Here is a 23,021-nt window from a genome sequence, read left to right on the forward strand (position 1 = left end):
CCGAATGTAATTTTAGGACTGTATAAATGTAACTACTCTTACATGTAAGTGATAGCGAAGGGCTTGAATGTCAGAAGGCTGCTGAAATATCTTTGTCACAAAGCTGTATCCTCCAGCAAATAGCAGTCTTTAGTTATCTTTCTTTATTTGCTTGCCCTCTTTCTACTGGTGATTGTTTAGATTGGTTTGCTACAAAAAGACAGGCATGATCGTAGAGCATGATAAAGTCTTTTGAAGTTAGAAGTGGGTGTGAATGGAACTCGAAATTTAAAATCAGATGGAAAAGCGAGGTGAATAAAAATAGATATTCTGCAGTGTTTTTTTTTTTGTAAAAAAGGAAAAGGTGTTGGGGGAATGTTCTGGTTGTTCGCTCTGTGTATATAGAATGCACAATATCAGAAAATAACATTGTTCTTCACCCCGTTACCTATTCATGTGAACTCATCCCATTCAGTCGCTCGTTACAAGTCTCCATTGATCTCTTTTTGGTAGCAAGGACTGTTCCCTATATTTTCGAACCCCATTTGTGTGAAAGCTGAGCCCCTTGCCCTGCAAACGCTTGGCACAGGGACATTTGACAAGAAAATTCAATAGCCAGAGCTACTCCGAGCTTATGTTCCCACCAATGGGAAGGAATGTGAAAATAACCACAACAGAGACCTTTGTGATGAGCAGGTTTGTGAATCTTCTTATTCCTGTCCAAGGCGACTGCAATCTGGGGCCGTAATTGGGGAAAATGGACTTTTCAGTGCCACTGATAATGTGCAATCACAGCTGGAGAATCATCTTTAAAGATGATGGTAGATGAACTGAACATCAAAATTGGCTGTTTATGTAACCTTGAGAGTTCGGAGTCCCACTTGGGAGTGCTGGCCTGTGCAATAGCAGTTAGTAATTCTTTGCAATAAGTGGTGACTTCAAAATGTAAAACTAAAGAGAGTGTTTTAGTTTATAAACCCTCCTACTTGGCTATTATGTGTAGAAATACATGATTATTGCACTGTCTTGTATAGCGGTAGAAGGCGTTCATTGAAATACACGTGGTGGAAGAATTTAGAAATGATTGTGTCCAAGGGAATTAAAGGTATACCAGTAAATTTACCCGTGTTGTCGGATAAAATAGCTTTACGGTAAACTTATGAATCAGAAACCAGGCAATTCGAGTTGCCCTCAAAGAACTGTGTGTGCTTAATCCTCTTGAAAGCAGAAGCGTCAAGTCCTTCTCATCATTCCTTATAATAAGATTATATTTTTTACATGTTGGATTGTGCAATCCTGATGCTTTTATCCATTGTGTTCAGCAAGAAAAGCCTTACAGTGTATGTGCAGAAGGAATTAATAGCACAGAAAGCTGAAATAGCAACTTAGTTTCTATCTAAGGGTATTCTGCCAGTGATAGTATTTTAAAGGTTTGTGATACTTCCATTTCGTTATTACCTCTTAATGTTTTTTTTTTTTTTAAATGAACAGGACAGCAAAGTGACTTATGGCTAAATAGCTGCTGAAATAAGTTACTTCATATATATATATACACATATATATAGTTATATTATCGAGGTGGGTGAGGAGGATGCGTTATTAATATGATTTGGTTGTAATGATTCAAAACTTAACGGCATTGAGAACAATTTTAAAAGTTACAGTAAACTTCCCATAGTCCTGTAGCTGGCACAACAGGAATTCCTGGAGAAAATAAAAATTGCGTATATTTTTGTCTGTAACTCGATCAACTTACTGGTGGTCATTACTTATTTTAGTAGCTGTCACGTGTTTCAAGATAAACTGACCATATTTCATGGTTCTTCTCTTGCCGGGCTTCCCTGTATCTGTCACACATTATATCAAATTTAAATCCTCTAAGATGGGGTGTTTCTTCTGTGGTAGTTGTGCTTATTTCCTGTAATTAAGTTTCTGGAAGAAAATTCTGGAGATATTTTTGAGGATTTGCTGCACTGCATCGAATACCTGTAATTTTTTTTGAGTAATTGTAAAGTCTGGCGGAAGAATTTTACAAATAACTTGTTATTATTGTAAAACGCAGCTGTTAAGCCCAGGCAGAACCAAATTCAATGAATCACAGGGAAGAACCTTGTTATCCTGTTCGCTCCTGTATTTTCCAGCCCCTCTCATAAGCTTGTTGTTGGGATTTACTGCTAAAGTTACTACTGTAAGGGGATACTGAAAAGAGGATTTTCTGAATATAATTTGAACTAACTTGTTTTGTTATTTCTAGATCACGTACCGTCTTGTTTTTAATTTAAATTAGTATTAATTGATATCCACATTTACTTTGTAAAGTAGATAATGTAATATATGCAAGAGCGCCTTCAGAAAATAAAATATTGAATATTTTTAAATTATGCACACTTAATTGCATTGTTTTCATATTTAATTATCCTATGAGCTTGTTTAAGTATTGCTTCACATTACCAATATTTAACAGTTAATACAAATTTCTGTCCTTGGAGGCGCACTTTATATTTGGACTGAATCCGTGATTATAGGCAGTGCCTGTATTGTGAATTTAAATGGAAGAGTTGCTGTATGTCTTGATAATTAAATTTGTATGAGTCTGCAAATAGACTGTATTCTTATGCTATTCTTCAGAAATAATGATTAAACTTAAAATGAAAAACAACCAGTTTAAATGCTGCCCGTGCCCTGTTGGTAAGTACGTAAGCTCTTCAGTACCCTGAGCTCCTCTGTCCTCATCAGCCGTCCCCGCAATTCTTTGAAGCCTTTTGGAGTCTAGAAAACATGTAAAGTGTTTGTATTCTTATTAGTCTCATTTTGAAGCATAAGTGGACAAATTGGTACTAAGGGTGAAGCAAATGGCTTTGCATGTTCTCTTTGTGTAATTATTTTTTTAATAGCAATTAGGCGAGTCTTTAAGTGGAGTACAGAAAGCTGTATTGCATCTCTACAAGTGGCTCCCGAAACCATTTTCATACATCTTGTGGCCTTTTAATAAGGTGGCAGATGAAGCCTCCTTGAGATTTTCCAGAGGGTGCTGGATGGGTAGGAATATCAGTGTCTTCCTTGTCTGGAAAAGGCTGAATGGAAGAGTGTTGGAAGCCCACAATGAGAAGGATGCTCTTATATTTCCCTAACTGTGTCCTTTTCTAAATAAAACCTTGTGCAAGATACTTTAAAACCCTTTCCCTCCTGTTGTCTGCGCACGTGTCTGAAGGTGTGAAACCACTGGCAATGATTTGATTGAGAAAGAGTAAATGTGCTTTAACTTTGATTTTTGGAAATTGCTCTTCTTCTGGTTGTTGGGCCTAGTCACAGATTTTGGCCAATGAATAAGTATTGGATGTAATTTATCGTTTCTTCAGATCTCATCTTCGGCTGTCTTTTTTTTTTTTTTCATGCTCTTAGAGCTTTGTTTTAAATGTGAAAGAAGCTGAATTTACCTCTGTATGTATGTGGAGGGGAAGTCAACTGAACCAGATATAGAATCATGGAATTGTTTTGGTTGGAAGAGACCCTCAGGATCATCGAGTCCAACCATAACTTAACTCTGGCACTAACCCATGTCTCTGAGAACCTCATCTAAATGCCTTTTAAGCCCCTCCAGGGATGGTGACTCCACCACTGCCCTGGGCAGCCTGTTCTGATGCCCGACAGCCCTTTCCAGGAAGAATTGTTCCCAATATCTAATCCAAACCTTCCCTGGTGCAACTTGAAGCCGTTTCCTCTTGTATTATCCTGTATTGTAGTACAGGAAAGTGGTGTAAATAAGTGATTAATTTATCCATACTTTTAAAAGTGTGTATGTATAATGTGATGCATAAATTACTATGTCTTTTGAACTTTTCCAGAAGAGTAGGTGGACAAATAAGAAAGGTCAGATACTGTGATGTAGAGGCCATCAAAATGTCCTTGTCCCTGGACAGTCACCACTTGGTCTCCCGAGATGCAGGGACGAGCTTTGTGGTTTTAATCCAATACCGATATTCGGTGGTGGTGTCACGTGCAATGGTTTGGTCGGTCTTTTAAGCGTTGGGCAACCTGCTGCTCTCTGTCAGTGTTAATGAGCCCATTGGCGATACAGCTGGGGGTTCTGCTTTGCCATTATCCCCAAGAGAATACCCCTTATCAGACACCACTCAGCCTCCACCCTTCACATGCGAAGAGGACAGAGAAAAGTTATTTCTGGCTGTAGCACTCCGGCTTTTTGAGAATAGGTTTCATTACTGACCATCTGCCTAAATTGTCTTTTGATGTGAGCTCTGCATTAGCGCTTTTGGGGTCGGGAAATGGAGCTGCATTCATTTGATGCTCCTGTAGGAGAACAAGAAGGCACTGGGATAAGTGTGACCTTTCTGAATGTACTTGCCTGAGAATATTCCACATTTGCTCTAGGATGAACTTACTATGAAGCCGACACTGATTTTAGAACTTGAAATACTAAGCTGGGAAGGTGGTAGGAACGACTGCAGATTTTTTGGCAACTGTTGTATACTTATCTCGCGATTGTATGTATTCTATCAGTCTTGCACCCACCAGTTTGTGATATTCTCCAATATTTTAATGGTCAGCTGTATGGTTTTCATGCCCTATAATCTGAGCAGAGATTGCCATTAGAGAGAGGTGTTACTGCTTGTATTTAGAAACGGCTCTTTTTTTTTTTTTCCAACATTGTTTATAATAATTTTCTTTTCCCTTTTTAAATGCTTCTCCCCTTAGAACAAATTCCTCCTCCTTGTAGAACTGCAATTTTTTTACTGAAACATCATAAAATTCCCATTTGGGAGCCACCCAATTACATCTTACAATAATTCTATTGAATGATCTATAGCTGCACTTTTATTCCCTATTAGTATTTGGCTGATCGATGGGTAACCTAATTGATTGTTAAGGTCAAATATCTTTATTGGCTGCTGCCTGAATCTTTTCTCATTATGACTTAAAAATAACATTCTACGGTCTGCTGGAGTTCTCGTACTCATTTTTGCACACCAGAACAATAAATTTCATGATATAGATGCTGGTGAACAATACGCTTAAATCACATTTTGTGTATTCTCAGGTCCGATATTAGAAGGACATAGAGAGGATCCTCGTGTAGCTTCGGAGGAGAAAACAGCGGAGCGGTGTCGATAGTCAGAGATAGTCTCAATAAAATGGGGTTCTGCTTTTTCATCCTGGGTTTGTGATGTTCATTTGTTACAAGATTCATATTAATATAATTAAATTCAGAAGTAAATACATTTTTAGGACGAGGTCTCACTTGCCATTCATGAGCGTCCCCCCACTTTTCCCCAACCCACCTCTGGTTCTGTCATCTCAGCATTTGCTGCGTCTGTGGGATGGAAATCGATTCGTTCCGCTCTTCTTAAGATGCTCATAACTGAATTAGTTGGCCAAGACTCCCATAAAGTTGATGAAGCTGCTTTGTTCATTCATAAAATTGGCTATTTTAAGTCTGCTATAGGATGAGAAGAATTGCGCACTGGACACAGTTAACTATAATGAGAATGTGGGCTGTTGTTGGATAATATTTGCAGATAAATCCAACTCCTGTAGATGAGGTCACTGAGATACATGGCTTTTTGTCACTGGCTTTTTTTAGTATCTCCCTTTATTTTTTTCAATCTGATTGCATTTATCTCACAATCACTTTGTCTTATATTGCCTGAAAATGTAGTTCTGTGGTTTTTTAGCTACCTAAGCAAGTGGTTTGGTTACCTGAGGGTAGACAAGGGGGTTGTATCACCTTCTGGAGTTGAATTTCTATTGTGATAAGAATTTTGGAGTGAGATTGTGTGTCTCTTAGCTCTGTGGTTGCATGGAGTGGAATTCGAGCCAGATAGTTCTTATAAATAAGGGAATTACCAGTATGTACTGGAACAATAGAGTATTACAGAGGTACAGCTTAGCTAGTGGAGGTATTTATACCTTCATTCCAGACAGGCAGGTCTAAATTAAGATTTATATTGAAATAACCCTGGATGTGATGATGTGATTTTTAATCTCTTTCTGCACCTGAACTTTATAGTTGTTTTCTTTTCTTCCTCTAGGAAAACGCGCACACTGACTGTTACAAGTCAACATTTAATGCAAAGTCAACAGCTGCTCCACTGAAGTCGTCATAACTTTTGGTTACCGAGCTCCGACGTTTTCCCAAGTGGAAAATGTTACTCTGGATATTTAATTTTTATTTGGATAGGGATAGAACATACAAAGCTACCTCCGTAGTTGGGTTGGTCTTTTTTCTGTGTGTTTTTTGGGTTGGAACAACCTTTTTTAGTATGCCTTCTTCTGGAAGTCTATTGAAAGACATCTTATTGGCATGACTTCTATTAAAGGCAGTAACAACCAACTCCTGAGCTCCCGGAGTTGTGTTTTCCAGAAGAACGTGGTCACTTATAGGTGTGGAGATAGTTCATATTGATCGGGATCAGTGGAGGAGCTTGGGAATGGACCGATTTTTTGTGTTTCCAAACCTCACCGAATGGATTTTGCTAATCTTGTAGGTGTCTCTCGAGCTTGTAGGATTAGTGGCTCCCACACTTTTCTACCTTTGTGTGGAACGTTTGTTCATAGACCTGAAGCTGCTTCCCTGATTTTTCAGTTGTTAGCCAGACTTACAACTACTTCATTTGACATAACCTAAATGAAGAAGATTTTGTTTCCACGTCTCCTTGTTTTAACAAAATTGGCAGAAGTTGAGGCAAAATCTTATTCTAGCAATAGCGACCAGAATTTTCTGACAAAAACAACTAGAAGTATGGATACATAGGATGTTGTAAATGCTTTTTTGGGTAAAATGTGTTTGGCAATACTTGATTCATTTCACAGGAAGATGTTTCCCTTGGTTCCATATGAATAAAACCCATCATTTTATGGCTTCGCTATTTAGGTCTCAGTCATGTTTCCTTCCCCACCTCCCTAATTTTACTCTATAAAGGCATTTTTCATAGGAAAAATGTATTTAACATATACTGTAAACTTTAAAATTTTCGTGATTGTACTAATTGAAAAGTTGGTAGATGAGTAATGTAAGAACAATTTTTAGCATTGTATACTAAAATTTGAAAGGTGGTTAAACCAGAAGAAAGCGCTCCAATTGCTTTATAGAAAAAAGAAAATGGAGCACTGTATTATGCAGGTGTTTCTGTAATGAGGAATGTGTTTTGTTAACATTTCGCTTAATTTTCTTTTAATTGTAGTTGATGAAGAACTGAAGAAAAGAATAGCTGAAGAACTGGCATTAGAACGGGCCAGGAGAGACTCTGAAGCGCAGAAGAGAAGGTTGGTTTGTCAATAAAAATATTTAAAACAAACATGCATCTAATGCTTTTATTACTGTGATTTGTCTGCTTTCTATAAACAGGTAAATTCTGTGCCTCCCAAGACAAATTGGTAGGTAAGAATTTTAGATGATATAGCAATTTCTGTTATTAAACACATGTTAAGACCAACAATTTAACTGCAGTTTTCTTCTAAGAGCTGATATAAAATGTTGATCTAAAACTCTTTTGACCTTATAAGCCTGACTTTTTTTTTTTTCAGTCTTCTAAGCTCCATCTTGAATTATTCCTGAGTCCAAATATTGACTTTGTGGTATAGAGACAGAAATAGCTGGCGAGCGATGCAGCCGGGGTTACTCATAACCCCTCTGTTTGACCAAAAGGTGAATTTTAACAGCAGTAGAAATGGTGACTCCTAATACTTCCATGAATTCTAGATATTCTATGAGCTGCTGTTACATTTTGAGCTGCTTTAATAGTACAGCGTTGTGCTTTGAAGATACTAAGTCCTGTATTAAAACAGTTTACTAGAAGAGAACCCTTTTGATATCCTTTCTGTATATGGAAATATTATTTATGCATGTGTTACCAGAGATAGTAGTTACAGTGGAAGCCAGGGTAGAATCCTACAGAATGCAGTGGAAGATTTGGACACAGCTTTTTAAAATACTCTGCAATGTTGAATACTATGAGATTATTAGCATTTAAAAATTCCTGTTGGAATTGGAAATAATTTGGCTGCATGGTGAACTTGGTGGATTTGAGTTAATTTGTGCTTTCTTTCGGTGATTTTTCTTAAATAGACAAAACTTATATTCCGTGTGTCCTATTAACCTACACCTTGTCCTCCTTTCTGAGAATGGGAAGAAAGGCTCATTATGATGGATTTAAAAAAATTACAATGTAATTAGTACTATTTAACTGTCTGCATATATATCAGTTGTTTCCTACACATCATTATATTATTATTTAATTGAATTAGGCTGATGGAGTATAAAATTAGATAGCACTACATAAATGGCCCAGAAAAAAAATCAGGCCTTTTTTTGAATCAGCACTAAAGGAAATCCATATGTTACAGTGAAATCTCTTCTTTTGAACTGCGCTTTGACAGGAAAACTTGGATTACATTGGAGCTTAATGTTGACTGCGCAAGAGTTGAGCTCAATGTGATTACAATATGGAAATGTTTGGTTTTTTAGGTTCGGTGTTTTGTAATTTGACATTTTTCAGTAACTTTCTGTAATTTGGTATTCCTTCATTCATTTTCCATGGGTTGTGCATTGGTCTGTGAAAGGTAGGGAGCAGCTCGGCTTGTCATATACCTGATTTTATATTTTGTAGGGAATAATGCTGGCAGCCTTCCCTTTCTTTGGCTAAGGATCGGTGGGCAAGATGATGCATATTAAAAGGATTGTGTAAAATCTCTGTCTGACAATTAGGTTGAAGAATCTGGTTCTGAAATGTTTAACTATCAAAACAAATTAAGATGAAAATATAAAAAATAAAATGACAAATATCAAGTCTTTTTAGCAATGTCAGTCCTTTTCTAGTTTTGATTTATTTTTTTTTTTAGCAGTAAGGAAGGATTTCTATTTGTGCTTTCTACACAGTATGAAAAATATATTTTAACTGTATTGTAGAAGCTCTTTTCATGTTGGATGAAATAACTTTAAAAGACGTGGATGTTTACTCAGCTGTCACTTGAGGTTTTTCTGGGCTGAATGCTGGTTGAGGTTTGTGTTTTAAAAACATCCAAGCACTGAGCAAATGCGGAACCGTTCTCCACATCATGTTCTGAGAACAAGGTGAACGCTGCTCTGTTGATCACTTTAAAACCAGGTTTATATTGCTCAGGTTCAGCACACCTGCCCTTCCTTTTTTATTAGAATTATAGAGTCATTTTTGGTTGGCACAGACCCTCAGGATCATCCGGTCCAACCCTAACCCAACTCTGGCACTAAACCACGTCCTTAAGCACCTCGTCTAAATTCCTTTTAAACCCCTCCAGGGTTGATGAGTCCACCACTGCCCTGGGCAGCCTGTTCCAATGCCTGAAAACTCTTTCCAAGGAGAATTTTTTTCCAATATCCCATATTTTTGTAATATCCCATCTAAACCTCCCCTAATACAACTTGAAGGCCATTTGCTCTTGTCCTATCACTTGCTACTTGGGAAAGGAGACCAGCTAGTTGAGAAAACAATCTCTCTACAATGCATGGGCATGAGAAATGTTTGTGCAATGTTCTCTTTCATGTCAGGTTCCATATTTTCAGCTGAAAAAAAAAAAGTCTTTTCTACAAGCTCCTGTGCCCATCTGCTGGACATTCCTGCACTGGCAGAGCTGCTTGAATTCTTCTTCATGACTGGAATTCTATTTTCAAGCAAGTATGGACTTCAGAGCTAGATGGACATTGGTCAGCTGAAATATTTTGTCTTGTGCATAATGTTCTAGGTAATATGAACATGAAAACATTACTGTCAGTTTTGTTTGTAATAAACACACAAACACATGGATGCAGTGTTGGAAAACAGGATAAAGCCTGAGTTAGCAGCTGTACTGTCATTAAAACCTATAATGGAAGGAAACTGTTAGTTTATAGTGTTCAGCCTGGATAAGAGAAGGCTCTGGGGAGACTTTCTTGAGGTCTTTCAATATATAAGGTCGGCTTATAAATAAGACAGTGAGAGACTTTTTACCGAAGTCTGTAGTGACAGAGGGACAACAGTTGTAAACAGGGAGAGAAGGCTTAGACTGCACGTGAGGAAGAAATGTTTTAGACTGAGGGTATTGAGAGCCTGGCCCAGGTTGGCCAGAGAGGTGGTGGATGAACCATCCCTGGAGACATCCCAGGCCAGGCTGGACGGGGCTCTGAGCAACCTGAGCTGGTGCAGATGTCCCTGCTCATGGCAGGGGGGGCACTGGGGGAGCTGGGAAGGGCCCTTCCATCACAAACCCTTCCAAGATTCTACAAAGCCAACCTCAACCACTTTAACTCAACCTCCCCACTCAACCTCTTCAACCTCCTTGACCCAACTTCAACCTCACCTCAACTTCCTCAACCTGAGCTGGTGAAGATGTCCCTGCTCGTCGCAGGGGTGGCACTGGGTGAAATTTGGAGGTCCCATCCACCTCTAACCATTCTGTAATACTCTGGCTTTTGGTAACTCTAAAATTTTATGTCTTGACTCTCTAGTCTATACTGTCTGTGGTAACTTTTGTCTTGAAAAATGCTTTTCTTGAGTAATACAGATAATAGATTTTTTCCAACATGCTCCGGTAATGAGTTGCTCAAGTCTGTTCTACTCAGCTTGCTGGGCTCCATATGGTGTAACACTTTATCTGTCATTAGCAGAATAACTTATTGCAACCTCTGTATTTCTGAACATTCTCATCTGTTAAAAAAAGATTTCTAAACTCTAAATTAGCTTTTAAAAATACGTACGCTAGGATGCACAAAGGTGGATCTCGGTGGTAGGTTATTAGATTGCAGCCGTTAGCTTTATGGGTTTTTTTCTTGTGTTTTTTGTGCTTGAGGGAGGGTCTCTAAGTGCAATTCACTTTATGGTTTAATTGATCCTCTGATGCATCCGAGTCCTTCCCCCAACCTTGTTTTGTCATGTCTCAGCAGTATGTTGTGCATATGACAAGCTCTTAGTAAACTTCTTGGCATAGACAGTTTTTGCAGCAGAGAACAACAAATTGACCAGTGAGAATGTAAAGTAAAGAAGAATGAAGAACAGTATTAGAGGAGAACCCTTTGGGAAACTACACACCAAATATGTTACTTTAAAATCAATACTGGGGCTTGACCTTTTTGTACTACTGTGTATTTTAAAGCTTGATATTGATTTGTGTTTTAATAACATGTTTGTTCTAGTTTACTGGCATAGGTCTGGAGAACATAAGGAAAATTTAAAATGATTGATTTATTTACAGTTTTATTCTATATTTTAGAGAGGTAAATTTATGAAGAGCATGTTAATGCATCTTCAGTCTATGTGGGTAATACACCAAATGTAGTGAAAACTTTTTTGAAGTAGGTTTATTATCTTCATAAATTTTTATATTTTCCCAGGTAATTAACCATGGTAAATTGGGAGACTGGATTTTTCCTTTTTCTTCCATTATTCTTCTCATGTGGGACAAAAAAGTACTGTTTCAAAAGAGTTGTAATATAGTGTTCTGCCACAGGGATCTCCTGAATAGTGTTAAGATTAAGTTTGGAAACAGTCAGGAAAACTATATCATGTCTACTAATGACAGTAGGATTGAAAGCTGGAAATATGTCCATGAAGCAGTAAAAGTTGTTATAATTTAAAAGTGATAGTAATTATTTTGACTTCTGATAGATGAAGAATAAGAGTTGAATATTGTGTGGGATGACTTTACCATACTGTTTAAAAAAACCCAAAAAAACCCAACCCCCCAAAAAAACCGAACTCAAAACCAGGTAAAGGTATTTCCCAATTGATAATCCCATTTAGGAATGTAAGAATTGATACAACGGGCTTGCACCAAAGCCTGTCTCCTCTTCTTGTCTTTTCTCTGACCAGTAAGTATTGCAGAGAGAGATCCAAGTGCTGTTAAAAAACGTAATTGAGAGAAAAAAACTTGGATAATCTAGTGTGAAAAGGTCTACGTTTGAAGTAAAGCTCTGTCAGTACTGTCACGTCTATGTAGCCTATGGATAATTCTCTTTGTTTCTACATGTTTCTACAGCGTGATTTGTCTTCTACGTCTGCTGGGAAGCTTAACCTTTTTCTAGTATGACATTCAGTGTATCAGGAAAAAAACGACCTGGCTATTGATTTGAGAGAGTAAAACTTGGATATTTTATAGTGATAAACAGGACTTGGGAAGATAAGTCATCCACTGGAAGCTAAGTGATAAGTTGCACGTGAAGTGGAAAGAAAGGCTAGTGTGGCATCTAATAAGGGCCTCCTGTCTCTGAATGTGACCCGTACGTGTGTGTGATTCTTGTTCCACATCTGAAGAGGTAGAGTTGGTGAAGAGAGATTTAAGAGTAATTGGGTAAGATTGCAGAGTCGGCTTTTTTGGAGTGTAAAATCAGATAATGCTGGGCGGTGGTGAGGGCTGTTTACCAAAACAAAACACTCAAGTTTGTGTACAAGTGACTTTATAAAAATAAGGTCAACCATATTTCCTTTGAGAGTCTAAAAGGTCACTTGAGCCTCAGGGCTGGGAAGATGCATGGAGAAAGTGGCAAGTTTTGGTGTTGCTTCCAGAGCTCGACTTTGTCCTATTCCCCTTTCTCAGTAAAACATTTTACTTTTTCCTCTCTTCACTCATCTGAGCTCACAACCAGCAGATGATTTAGAAGTGATTTTACTCTTTAACAGCCATGGTATTACTGAGGTCTGGCAGATGGTGGGATAATACAGGAAAAGAGGGAACGGGGAGGATGAGGCTGGGCCAGGACTGTGCCTTTGCAGGCGAGGGAAGAAGCCGAGATGAACTGTGAAGACATGGTGAGATTGAGCCGAGATTTGCCTATAAAACAAGTTGTGGGATCAGGTGAGCGGTTGTAACTGGTGCCTTTTTGGAGAGGCAGCTGTTGGCCAAGATAATCCTGTTAGGGAAGCGTAAGTCACCTTCTGAATTGCGTTGTACCCTTTTTAAAACCGTAAAACTTTAGCACATGAGCTTTCCTGCAAAATGCCAAGGAAACATTAATATATTTGCAGCTGTGCTGCTTGTGAGGTTGAGGGTTTGGAAATGTCGAGTTATTTTAGAAACCTGTTACACTTGCCTTATTGTTTTCTAAGAAGAAAAAACAGTATTTGGCAATGGTAGAGTTATTTTCCAAGACATCTGTTACTAGCCTGATTCTCCATTAATGCAATTATGTCTAGTTCTTGGTATATATGGAGATAAATCGTGGCGACAGGATGCGGAAATTGGAGAAAGCGGTGCTGTAATTCACTCCTGCCTTTATAAATGCCACTTTTCAAGGGATTATTTTTCACTTGGATTTTAAAGCTTGGCATCTCAACTGACAAGTTGTATACCAAGCTTCCTCTTGATAAGTTTATTTCTAGGAGAGATGGGAAAATGACTTGAAGCCATTGAGTTTATTTGGAGAGAGCATCAACAAAAATAATACTGCTTGGTAGGTTTGGATTTAAATAGAGAGGAAGGAAACTATTCCCTCCTGGCAATTTTAAACAAACCTTTGCTTTCAAACCACTGAGCTCTTTCATTTTGAAAAGTAGCAAATGAGTAGACATAGCAGAGAAACACAACATTTTTTTATTCCTATTATTTTTGACTGTCACTTCATTTTAAGAGATAATTAATGTTGTTGTAGTTTCAAGACTGCCTTTGCAGATCCCAAGAGGAGTGATATTAAATTTGAAAGTAATTTCAAGTGGAGTTGTGTGGATATTGGGGAGAAGTCTTAGCTAAATACATATATAAATTATGTAAACCAGTTTTACTATTCAGACTTGGGGTCTCTGCATGCCTCTGGCAGAAAGGTAGAAATTGGTTCTTCTGTCTTCGTAGAATACTGATCGATATACACATATTTATGAAGTACAATTACAAAGTCCTCTTAACCAACCTTCTCAAAAATACCCCACAATCCCCCCCTAAAATACCCTATAATTCAGGTATCTTCGAGTCAACACAACCGTTTTCCATACGGTATGAGCAGCCCTCGTACTGACAAGAGTCAGTGTCCATATTGCAATGTGTATTAATAAGTTCGCCGTGGACATATTGTTGATAAATTGAAGAGCTGTGTATAATGAAGAGTTTTGAAATTAGTGTATTTGTTCTGTTGATCAAGGACTGGCGTATGAAATAACGTGGCCATTAGTGAGGATATTCCAATTTAGGGATGTTACGCTGAGGCTGGGAGGCAGCTGGAAAATGGAAACGGATGAACATGTTGGAATGGAATTACTGGGCTAATCCTTATGGGTGATTTGGGCAATGTCACATTTGAAATAAGGGGTAACAGGGAGAATGGAAAGAAATGGTGAAGTGGGGCAAGGTGGATCATAATCTTAATGAAGATAATTTGTATTTAGTTCAGTGTTTTTATTGGGTTGGATAACAGCCCTCAGCCTAAAGAGAGTAAAGCAAAGCACCTTGATACTTTGCTCTCCTTGTTATTGCGAATGCGTCCAAAACTAATGGAATTTTGTTATAATGTGGGACTGACCAAAGACAAGTGTGTAACGGGACATGTTGGATGGAGGAGTTAACATATGGGAGAAGTCAACTTGCTTGCTTAGGCATCAATTTCAGAATCACTATCACTTTATTATAAATATTACTGAAAATAAACGAAGCACTAATTTAGACATGTGCATGGCCAGCATTAAGGAGAAACAGGTTACTATAAGGAGGAAGTGGATATGGTCTACAGCAGTGGAGTTCTTGTTAAAATTAATAATATGAATTGCAAGCATGAGAAAGTAACAGTAGTTATATATAATAGAAGACCATAGGAAAACCTCACTTGTGTATGCCGTCTGAGGTAGAAGGACCAAAAATCCTCACGATTTTTCAGCTGTTGTTCATATTTATTGTCATTATATTGATCTGCAAGTTCCAGAGATGCTGGAGCTCACTGTAGAGGACAAAAAGACCTTCCCAACCCATATTCTGAGTGTGTATCTTGACTACTCTCTCATCTTCTTCCTCCTTCTCATATGTTTCTTTATGTTAACTTCACTTTGAGCTGTTGGAGGGTTCCTGGCTTCTATATTGGAGCTGTGGCAAGTGAGCTGGGGTGATTTAGTGGTACTGGCAAGTGCCTGGTTGCACTTGGCTTTGGCAGTAAAGAGGGAAACCAGTCACTGGGTCTGGAGGCAGCAGGTTGGGTTTGGAGGGATCCCTTTTGCAGCCCGTTTGTGTGGGTCAAATTGCGTTACTCAGGAACATTTGATGGGACAGTGAGGGTGCCAGAGCCTGGCCCAGGCTGCCCAGGGAGGTTGTGGAGTCTCCTTCTCTGCAGACATTCCAACCCGCCTGGACACCTTCCTGTGTAACCTCATCCAGGTGTTCCTGCTCCGGCGGGGGGATTGCACTGGATGAGCTTTCGAGGTCCCTTCCAATCCCTGATGTTCTGTGGCGATTCTGTGGCTGCAAATCTTATTGGTATGTTTGATCGCTTCTTTCTTCCTGTGTGCACTGTCATCGTGAGACCTCTCGGTGATTTGTAGTGAATTTGTCAAAGAATTTTGGTTGTGCTCTATAATTTGGACCTGTGTAGTCACCTGTGAATGGTTTTTGACTAAACACTCATGAAACGATTGCAATTCTGGGTTTGACCTACATGTTCCTGTTTTGATATGCCCACATTTTTGAAGCTTTGCCATTTTTGATTTGGCTTGCTTGTTTTGTTTTTCTATTTCACCAGTCCTGGTTATGTTGTACTTAATGAGATGTTCAGTATGCAGATGTCTCAAAAAACACTTGAATAAAATATAAGTTCAGGCAAGTTATATTCCAGTCTTAAACTTATAGTAGTTTTCTGCATTTCTGTAGATGTTTTTTAATAACGTTTTTGGTGGTTCTTCCAGCCCTCACCCAGAGCAATGCACCAGGGGACAGACCTTTGAGCAGGGCCTGTTGCGACAGGACAAGGGGTGATGGTTTTAAAGTAGAGGAGGGGAAATTTAGGTTAAATATAAGAAATTGTTGCCCCTGAGGGTGGTGAGAGCCTGGCCCAGATTGGCCAGAGAGGTGGTGGCTGAACCATCCCTGGAGACATCCCAGGCCAGGCTGGACGGGGCTCTGAGCAACCCGAGCTGGTGCAGATGTCCCTGCTCATGGCAGGGGTTGGGCTGGATGAGCTTGGAAGGTCCCTTCAACCCAAACTGTTCTGCAATCTTTTAAAAAACAATTCATGTAAGACTTTTCCAAAAGAGCAAAGTAAATTAGAGGAAAAAAAAAAAAAAGCGGATGCGGGAAATGTGGGCATTATGGGTGTATGGGAATGCAGCGGAAGATTTGGCGAGGAGGTTAGTTAAATGTAAATACGCTCAAGTGACTCGCACCTGTCTGTAGAAAAAGCACATACATCACACTAATTGTCTTAGTGACCTTGTGTGCTTGATGAGTAGAACCTCTGTGTTAGATAACGTAGGCCTGTGAGAAACTCTAAATGCCTTATCACTATGTCGGAGATTCCTGCTTTGTTGTGAGAGAGAGCGGGAGGCTGCGCCTGCCTGAAGCCTTGAGATCCAGGCGAGCTCAGCAGAACCAGGGATCTTCCGGCAGCTCGTGTCACCTCTGCCTGGGAGCTCAGGTACCACTTCGGAGATCCCCCGGTAGAGAGGTAACTAAAATCAAACTTGCTCTTTGCAATGCCTTCGTGGCCTCTGGCTCTCCTTGCGACGTGCCTGCGTATGTGTGCGCAATGGGTATTAAAAAAAGCAAACAAAAAAAGAAACTTGAAGGCAAAATGTGTCCTTTTTGCACCGTGACTACTTCACCGTTTGGGAGAAGGGTATTTTCTCTTAATGTGTTCATGATCTGAAATGTAGGTCTTAGAAATGGAATTTTGGGACAGAAGTTTAAATGAAGTGGTTGCTACTCATGTTAGGAATAGCCTCCTTCACCTGTAGTATGCAAAGAATTATGTGAATAGAAAATAATTTTAATTTTTTAAAAATTTTTAGATTTTTTTTAAAAAAATAATTTTTTTTTTACATGTGTAAATGATGCTAAGAAATCACTTCAATGTAGAAAAAGTTTGTATTGTCATTCTGAGACTTTTGTGAAGAAAAAGACATTACCTTTCAGATAATTGGTATGTATATCTCGGTCCGTAACTATCTTTTGCACAGGCAGCTGAACTTCAGATGATTTATCTGACTTTGCAGCCAGGTGAATAAGCCGTTACTAGAAACTGAGTAGGAGAAATATCTATTTCACACTTCTCAGGCCTCGATTCAGGTTAAAGTTGTTTTCCTGATGTCTCTTGCATCTTTTTCAGTTGCCTTGTCATCTCATTAAATATTGAAACTCGGCACTCCGAAAACATTATTCATTCATTAATATTACATCGTGGCCTAAACTGCATTGTTCGAAACATTTTGGGATCTTATGTAAGTCTGTCAGAATCCATTAACAAACTTGCTGGTGTCAAACTAAGCAAAAAACCTGATGAACAGTTTCTACTGTGAACACATTGTGCTCTTCTTTTTAGTCAGCGTAAACCTTTTGAATTGAAGGGATGTCGTATACAAATATACTGGATAAAATTAACTAAACCCTAATTGTGAGAAAGCATACAGACTCTTTTTTTATACTGAAATGTTTATGTGTATATATATATACACTTTCATTTTACGTCACCTTATATGGAACTAATATTTAAGGATCATTTCCAACACTAAAGGTTACTACCTCTTAATTTTTTTTCTATGTTTTATAGAGAAGAGGAGGGGATGATTCTCCTGATAGTAGACTTTGAAACAGGAAATATTTCAAGTTTGATTGATCGGAGGTAGTGGAAAAATGAGACAGTTCATGCTTTGGAGTTGACTGAGTTTATCTTGGATCACCACTGATCCTTCAGGTTGTGCACCTTGGAGATTCTAATAAAGGTGGAACAACTGGCAAGTCGTCATTTCCTTGGAAAGTAACAAAAAGAAAAGGTATAATCTATAATAGCGTAACAGATTTTCAATATCAGTAATAAGGGCTGAAAATAATATTGCTCTTTTTGCTTTTAATGTACTATTATTTACAAATTTTAGATTTCCTATGGATTCTGATGAATTTAGAATAAGATGTGTTGTGGCTGTTGAAGCACAATACTATTTTTTTTAACACTTCACAGTGTGTTGCTGTTGTCTTTGAATTAAAAGGTGCTTTTTTCCTTCATGATAATCTTTAATATCTGCAGGTATTTTTTAAAGAATGACAGAAATGGATATTTGTAAGTGAACAATAGAGTGAATTCTTTTGGTTTGAGAATTAAATTCTTCACCTTGATAGTGTGGCTCATATGTTTGGTGCTGTGCAGGAATAAACTACCATGTCAGCAATTCATGTGGTAAAATTAACAACTTTCTTCTCTAGAACTCAGTTAAGAAAATGGATTGGAAAAAGATGTGAGTCTTTTTTTTTTTTCAGAATGCAGCAAAGTTTTACAATGTAATTTTTTGGAGGTATATTTGTATTTCTTAAGAGATACCTCTGATGGGACAAGTCCTCTGTTTTCTGTATTTTTTGCTTCTTAAATTTCTAATTCTGCTGTGCAGTAATTGGAGACATGACCTACTTGTGTGTTTTGACCTCACTTATTTTATTGGATGTTATAGTTGCCTATTATTTTTTTAAGTCATTACATAATTGAGGAATTACTTTTGTTGCTACTATCTTGTTTAGTATTTTTATCTTGTTATTTAATATTGGTTTCATTTGAATATAAATAATTATTTTAAATTGATGTATACAGAAAATATAAAGTTCTGAAGACCTGAAGAGCAACTTTCCATATAACTTCTTAAATATAGATGTCTTCAGTTTATTCCTTAGCTTACAATAAGTTAGGCAAATTTATTTTTCCTCTGCTGTTAACTGCGATAAGTGGCCAAGGTGAATTAAGCAATTGAGATCATTCTATATTTTTTTCATGGTATTTGTGATGGTCAACCATGGTCTATGAGATTGTGTGCTGGTCGGGTGCTCTCGCCCGGTTTTTGGGTGACAATATATGGTGCAATGTCACTGTTGTGAGGTTCCAGCTGTTCTTACTGGGGCTAAATCAGTACCACTAGTTTGGGGAAAAGCCATAATGTGAATTTTTTTGGGCTTTTCCGTAGCTGCAGAGAAGGAGGTTTTCCTCTTAGGGATGTGGGGTGAATATTCAGGCTGATAATGCTCTGAAATACGTGGTGTATTCACATGGAGATTCTCTTCTTACTTCAGTCTGCATCAAGTACGTTCACAGCTAGTTCAAAAACTGTATAATTTCAAATGCCACCTAGAATCGCAGATTCAGTGCTTTTGTGAGGGGGGGAAAAAATAATGTAAGAGAAGAATGCAGAAGCAAAAAGGTTGTTGTGCTGAAATCAGAGATTTCCCCATGGGTTTTAGTCTCAGGATCGACTTCAGGAGGTGGTTGGAACAGATATTTGGATCACTTGTATCACTTACTTTAATTTTGCTTCTGTCCCTCCTGCCCACCCCTTAAAAATGGAGATCTAAGAGCAAAAGGGCTTATATGAGAGACCATCTTTTGGAATTGTTTTCGTTGTTCTGCTGATGTGAGAATTACACCTTGGGAATGAATGTGTTAGATTTTGGTGTTCAGCCTCAGCAGCATCTGAGTTAGGTGGCGTCTACTGCAAACATTATTTTGATTAAAGTGGATTCAGGAATAAAATGGTCTGAAATTTGTCTCGTAGAGGAACCTAAACACGATAATAAAAATATCTAAATTCTTATGATGACTCTGTTTCTTCAGAGATGCATAAATCTGTGGTCTATCAGGATTTACTGAGCTTCTTACAGTTTTTTCCAGTTCTTTTTCTTTCCACCCCCCCGCACCTGGTGACAGAAGTGTTCAGTCATACCTCTGATTGTTGGGGTTTTTTTTGAGGAAAATACAAACTTTGTATATTTAGGTCTGCTTCTTGTGTTCGGTAATGTTACTGTACGCAGTGGTGCTCTGCTCGGAGCGATCCCACAGGGCCGCTGCCTCCAATGCGATGGGGATTACTTGAATTTAGGGGTGGTTTTTTGAGAGGAATCTGGAGTCAAGTTGTTCATTCTAATAGGTAAGCTTCCTAACTGTCACAGCATTCATTGACAAGCAAAGCTCTTCAGTCCAGTCTTGAAAGGCAATAAGAGCCTCAGGCAGAGCATCTTGTTTCTGTTTTGAGATGAGCAGGATGTTTGCAGTGCTGCGGAGGCCATGGGTACCGAGATGTGTCAAGATTTTCCCCATGGAACTTCTTGTCTGCCAAAAGCTGTTTTCCCCAATGTTTTAATGCCCAAATATTGTCTTTATTTATAATATGTGTATTCAGGTGATGAGCCAATTTTCTACTTGGAAAGCATGCTTTTATTAAAACATACCAAGCCAATCTTTGCATCTTAGCACCAAAAAAAACCCCAAAACCCAGGAAGTCTTCTAGGTATTCCATGACCTGTATTTCAATTTTAATATTCACGAGTTTGTACGGAAAACAAAATTTCCAAACGAGGATGGGAGCTGATGGGAGTACGATGTTTTGAAGTCATAGTTCCAAGTGTGTGCAGTAGATGAATGATGTCAGTCATTAACTGCAAGGATGTACGCTTGCTTCCAAGTAAAAACAGGTTGAAGTACCACTAAACAAACTAAAAATTGAACTTTGTGTCCTAGATTGTTCAAAGAAAAATTTTTGGCAAGGTGTGCACACATTTTCATGTCTTTGGTCTGTAAACTTCGTGTTCACATAAATAGCAAAATTAAGGTATTTGTTAATTGGCCGTTGCTTTACTTAATGTAAATACTGAATTAGGTTTAGTTATCTATCAGCAGATATATCTATGGATAGATGGAGTTGTCTATTTAGATGCAAATACCAGAATATAGTGCTAAAAGCAACAGGAAAAGGAAGACTTAGGGAAAGTGTGGAGCCACTGAATGGAGCGGGGTCCCTGGGGACGTCAAAGGAGAGAAAGAAGGTGGAGATGTTCTAATGCCACTTTGACCTTCTCTTCTGTCTTGGCTGTTAAGATTTGGATTGGATGTAAGGAAACCTTTCTTCCTGGAAAGGATTGTTGAGCATTGGAACAGGCTGCCCAGGGCAGTGGTGGAGTCACCATCCCTGGAGGGGTTTAGTAGATGCGTACATGACGTTCTCAGGGACATGTGTCAGTGCGAGGTTTAGGTTGTGGTTGGAGTTGCTCTTAAGGGTCACTTCCAACAGAAATGATTCTATGCTAAGGCCAGCTTTGGGAATCCCAGGACCCTGAGACCAGACGGTCAGTCTGAAGAACAGGAGGCTTAAGCCGTAGTGAAGGAGGATCAAATTAGGAGCACTTAAATAGGACAAAGTTCCATGGGGAACGAGTAGCTCCCATGAGTGCTGAGGTAGCTCATGTCATTGTGAGGCCACTCTTGATTGTCTTTAGAAGGCCGTGGTGTTCAGAAGAGGTTCATGGAGATGCTTAGAAAGCAAACGTCATTCCCATCTACAACAAGGGCAATCGGGGAGATCTGGCGATTAGGACAGGAAGCAATGGCCACAAACTGAAACGCATGAAATTACAGCTGAACACGAGAAAATACTGTGGAGGTGGCCACACACTGGATCAGGTTGCCCAAAGAGGTGGTGAAGTTTCCATTTGTGGAGATAGTCAAAACCCAACTGGACATGGTCCTGGGCAACCTGCTTTGAGGGACCTGCTTGAGTGGATCATCACACAAGGTCCCTTCCAGCCTAAAGAACTGTGGGAATCTCAGAGGCGTAGACTCTTTTGAACTTATAAAGTAAGACACAATCATCAAGCACTTAAAGGATGGGTGAAAGAAGTTATAATGTAGAATTCAAAGGTGCCAGAAGCTTTAGGGGCAATAGAAAGATAAGTGACTTAATCATTGGGTGTTCGTTTACTACATTGCAAAAAGTATCAGTTTCATGCAAGAATAAATTTTCTTTGTAGTGTTAACTGTTAAAGTCCTCAAAGACGGTGCTGTAGATAAGCAGGAGTTTTTGCTTTTTGTGCACGATTGTGCTAGAAAATTGTTGAGAGCATGAAGAACTGTGAAGCGTTAATCCAAACTTGAGTATGTAGAGATTCTTCTTAATGCTCTCTGTGTTTTCAAATAGCGCTATAGACAGCATTGCGTACTGTAGTTCTTTAAATCAGCTGCTGTAACTAAATGGCCGTACACTTCTTGAAACAGTAATGCGTAATTATTTAAAGTATTTTATTCAAACTATCAAGTGTGTAGAAAAATGTATAGCTGGCAGCTTTCGCTGCTGTTTCAGCAGCTTTTTTAAAAACACTTCCTATGTAACGGATCAGTGTAAGGCGTAATGTCTCTCATTTAAGCTTTGTGCTTAAATGTGGGAATCATTATATCGAGTCTTTATATTTGTTGTAATTAAAAATGTCATTTTAAGTGGTCTGTTGGAGTGGAATTCTTGGAGTAGTGGACGGTACTGACAAGCTGTGGTATTTAACTCCTTATAAAATGCACACGTGCATCTATTTTTTTTTTTACTTTTGGCAAGATAACATAATTTATTACTGTAGATTTAGCTGATGTTTGCCTTTATTCCGCAGCAGTACATGCTGAATGCCAGCGAAATGAATTTGTAATGTCAAGGAAGAAAACTAGTGTAAGTTGATGCAAGCAAATGTTTGAGATCAGCACGGATCTGCCTTGTGTTTGTTTCATTAAGCTCCTACAAGCCACCCAATTATGGAACTCAAATAAATGAAAATTACTTCAAAATCCGACTACTTTTGTTAAAACTCTGGTGAATTTAAATCAGTTGAGATGGGTAGTTAGGACTTTTTCGGAGAATAGAAGTTGCCGTAAGTGAGGAGGTCTAGTGGGTGCTTCAGGAATTTAACTGGTTATATTTTGTTCTATAGGTAGGATGTGATATATTCCTGATAATGCAAATGAGCATTAGAGTAGATAGGAAAGACTTCAAATCTTTTCTTTAAGGTGCTGCTATGAGTAAGGCAGTCTTGGATGTTTTTGAGGAACATAAACCAAGTACCTTTATGGCCTAAGTTGTTTAATGTTTGACATTCGGGCGCTT

At 38.6% G+C, this 23,021-nt stretch overlaps 1 protein-coding gene across 2 annotated transcripts in view; it reads left to right on the forward strand.

Annotated features, from left to right (window-relative positions):
• CHCHD3 (coiled-coil-helix-coiled-coil-helix domain containing 3) overlaps positions 1–23,021 on the forward strand; it is a 147,870-nt gene that overhangs the window by 18,246 nt on the left and 106,603 nt on the right. For both annotated transcript variants that reach the window (XM_065655404.1, XM_065655411.1), the window contains exon 3: positions 7,179–7,260. In XM_065655404.1, the coding sequence (XP_065511476.1) occupies positions 7,179–7,260 (82 nt within the window). The remainder of the gene's footprint in view (positions 1–7,178; positions 7,261–23,021) is intronic.

The sequence above is a fragment of the Caloenas nicobarica genome, chromosome 1, assembly GCF_036013445.1.
Source record: "Caloenas nicobarica isolate bCalNic1 chromosome 1, bCalNic1.hap1, whole genome shotgun sequence".
NCBI classification, from domain to species: domain Eukaryota; kingdom Metazoa; phylum Chordata; class Aves; order Columbiformes; family Columbidae; genus Caloenas; species Caloenas nicobarica.